The 2,026-nt window shown below is 41.0% G+C and overlaps 1 protein-coding gene across 1 annotated transcript; it reads left to right on the top strand.

The window, feature by feature from the left end:
• Window positions 1-678: 678 nt before the first annotated feature.
• LOC107574288 (histone H3) lies at window positions 679-1,622 on the top strand. Its single transcript, XM_016260733.1, has one exon. It carries the CDS (start codon window positions 741-743, stop codon window positions 1,149-1,151), a length of 411 nt encoding a protein of 136 aa, XP_016116219.1. The 5' UTR covers window positions 679-740; the 3' UTR covers window positions 1,152-1,622.
• Window positions 1,623-2,026: the final 404 nt, after the last annotated feature.

Here is a 2,026-nt window from a genome sequence, read left to right on the forward strand (position 1 = left end):
TCATGCTGGTGCGGAGGGCAATGAGATAGCAGATTTGACTGCAAAGAATGCACTGAAATTAAAGGACGAGGAAATAATGAAAGTCCCATTTGGTAAAGGTGAGGCCAAATCATTAATTAAAACAAAAGTGAGAGAATCATGGCAGAAAAAGTGGGACATAGATAACAAAGGGCGATATTATTATAATATTCAGAAATCGATTAAGGTCAAGGCTTTTAAAGGGAAATGCAGAAGAGAAGAAGTGATTATATCAAGATTAAGACTTGGACATACTGGTTTAAAATCAACCCTGTTTTTAATGGGGCAGTGCATATCAGATGACTGTAATGTTCCAGAAAATGTGGAGCATATCATTATGAGGTGTACAAAATATAATGCAGAAAGGAGGATCTTGCAAGATAAGATATATGAGTTGGAACAAAAATGGAGTTTGAAAGGGATTTTGGGGGCAGATGAGAAAATGTGGGAATGTAGTAAGGCTCTTTTTAATTTTCTTAAAGATACAGGGCTAGAGTATATAGTATAAAACTATATAGGAAGTTTTTTTTATTATTTATTGATTTATTATTTTTTTGTATGATTATAACTATGATAAGTACATGAAGTACAGTAGGTGGCGGTATGCACCTGAACAAGTTGGTTGCGACCCGCCAATAAAACCAGAGAGAGCGAGAGAGAGAGAGAGAGAGAGAGCAACATTTTCTACGTACGCAGAACGGGAAAAGAAGTACATCGCAGCGATGGCGAGAACCAAGCAGACGGCTCGTAAATCCACCGGCGGCAAAGCCCCGAGGAAGCAGCTCGCTACCAAAGCCGCCCGGAAGAGCGCCCCAGCCACCGGCGGCGTCAAGAAGCCCCATCGCTACAGGCCCGGCACCGTGGCTCTGCGGGAGATCCGTCGCTATCAGAAGTCCACCGAGCTGCTGATCCGCAAGCTGCCCTTCCAGCGTCTGGTGCGAGAGATCGCTCAGGACTTCAAGACGGACCTGCGCTTCCAGAGCTCCGCTGTCATGGCGCTGCAGGAGGCCAGCGAGGCTTATTTGGTCGGTCTGTTTGAGGACACCAACCTGTGCGCCATCCACGCCAAGAGGGTCACCATCATGCCCAAAGACATCCAGCTGGCCCGCCGCATCCGCGGAGAGCGCGCTTAACCCCGAGTATCTTTAACCCCCAAAGGCTCTTCTCAGAGCCGCCTCAATTTGTCTAAAAGTGGAGTTTCCTCGTCGCTGTTGCTGAACTTGTTAAAACCCACTCAAATCCCACTTCTAGCATGCGACATGGATATGCAGAATCTACAGCGAGCTCAAATGTTTTTCGTTAATGCAACGCTTCTGTAGGAAGATCAGGAAAAGCTGATGTGTTCTGCTAGTGGATATTAGATCTGTCTTTGTTTGAATGCTTTTCTCTCTGCAGCTGTAATACTGATAACATGTAGAAAGATGATTCAGTGCTGGCTAGATTACTCACAAGTTGTGTTTCGCTACTGATTCCAAATTACATGACAAAAATAGTACATAAAAAAAATTACATTTTAGGAAATATAATCAGACTGCTTTTAGATTACTTTGGCCTGTCTCGTTTATTGCATTGATTTAATTAGGCTATATCTCATATCTTGTTTGAGATCAAAAATCAAAAAAACAAAGATTAAGAAAATACATTATCCATTGTTAATAACAACATGACGCGCATTAAACATTATATTATGTCAAGGTATCCCAAGCTGGGGTTTGTGAAGGAACTCCAGGGGGTTTAAAACAAAAAAAATCTAATTGAATCATAAAAAAGTTACATTGAAATATGTCACTTAGTAAAAATATAAAATATGTTATGTGTTTACCTGCATGTCCTATGATAACCAATGTCAGAGGACCATGGACATTCAAATATGATACTTCATTATTAAAAATATTTATTTTAAAATCTCTGGGGTACTTCAAGTAAATATAATAGGCCTTTTGAGATAGAAATACATGGTTAAATAACCTAAAGTCAGGTCTTGACATTAACACCCGCCAACCTGCCA

The sequence above is a fragment of the Sinocyclocheilus grahami genome, unplaced genomic scaffold (assembly GCF_001515645.1).
Source record: "Sinocyclocheilus grahami isolate Dianchi unplaced genomic scaffold, SAMN03320097.WGS_v1.1 scaffold2171.1, whole genome shotgun sequence".
Taxonomy (NCBI): Eukaryota; Metazoa; Chordata; class Actinopteri; order Cypriniformes; family Cyprinidae; genus Sinocyclocheilus; species Sinocyclocheilus grahami.

Coding starts and splice junctions, on each gene's coding strand:
- LOC107574288 (XM_016260733.1), top strand. CDS start 741: ATGGCGAGAACCAAGCAGACGGCTCGTAAATCCACCGGCGGCAAAGCC.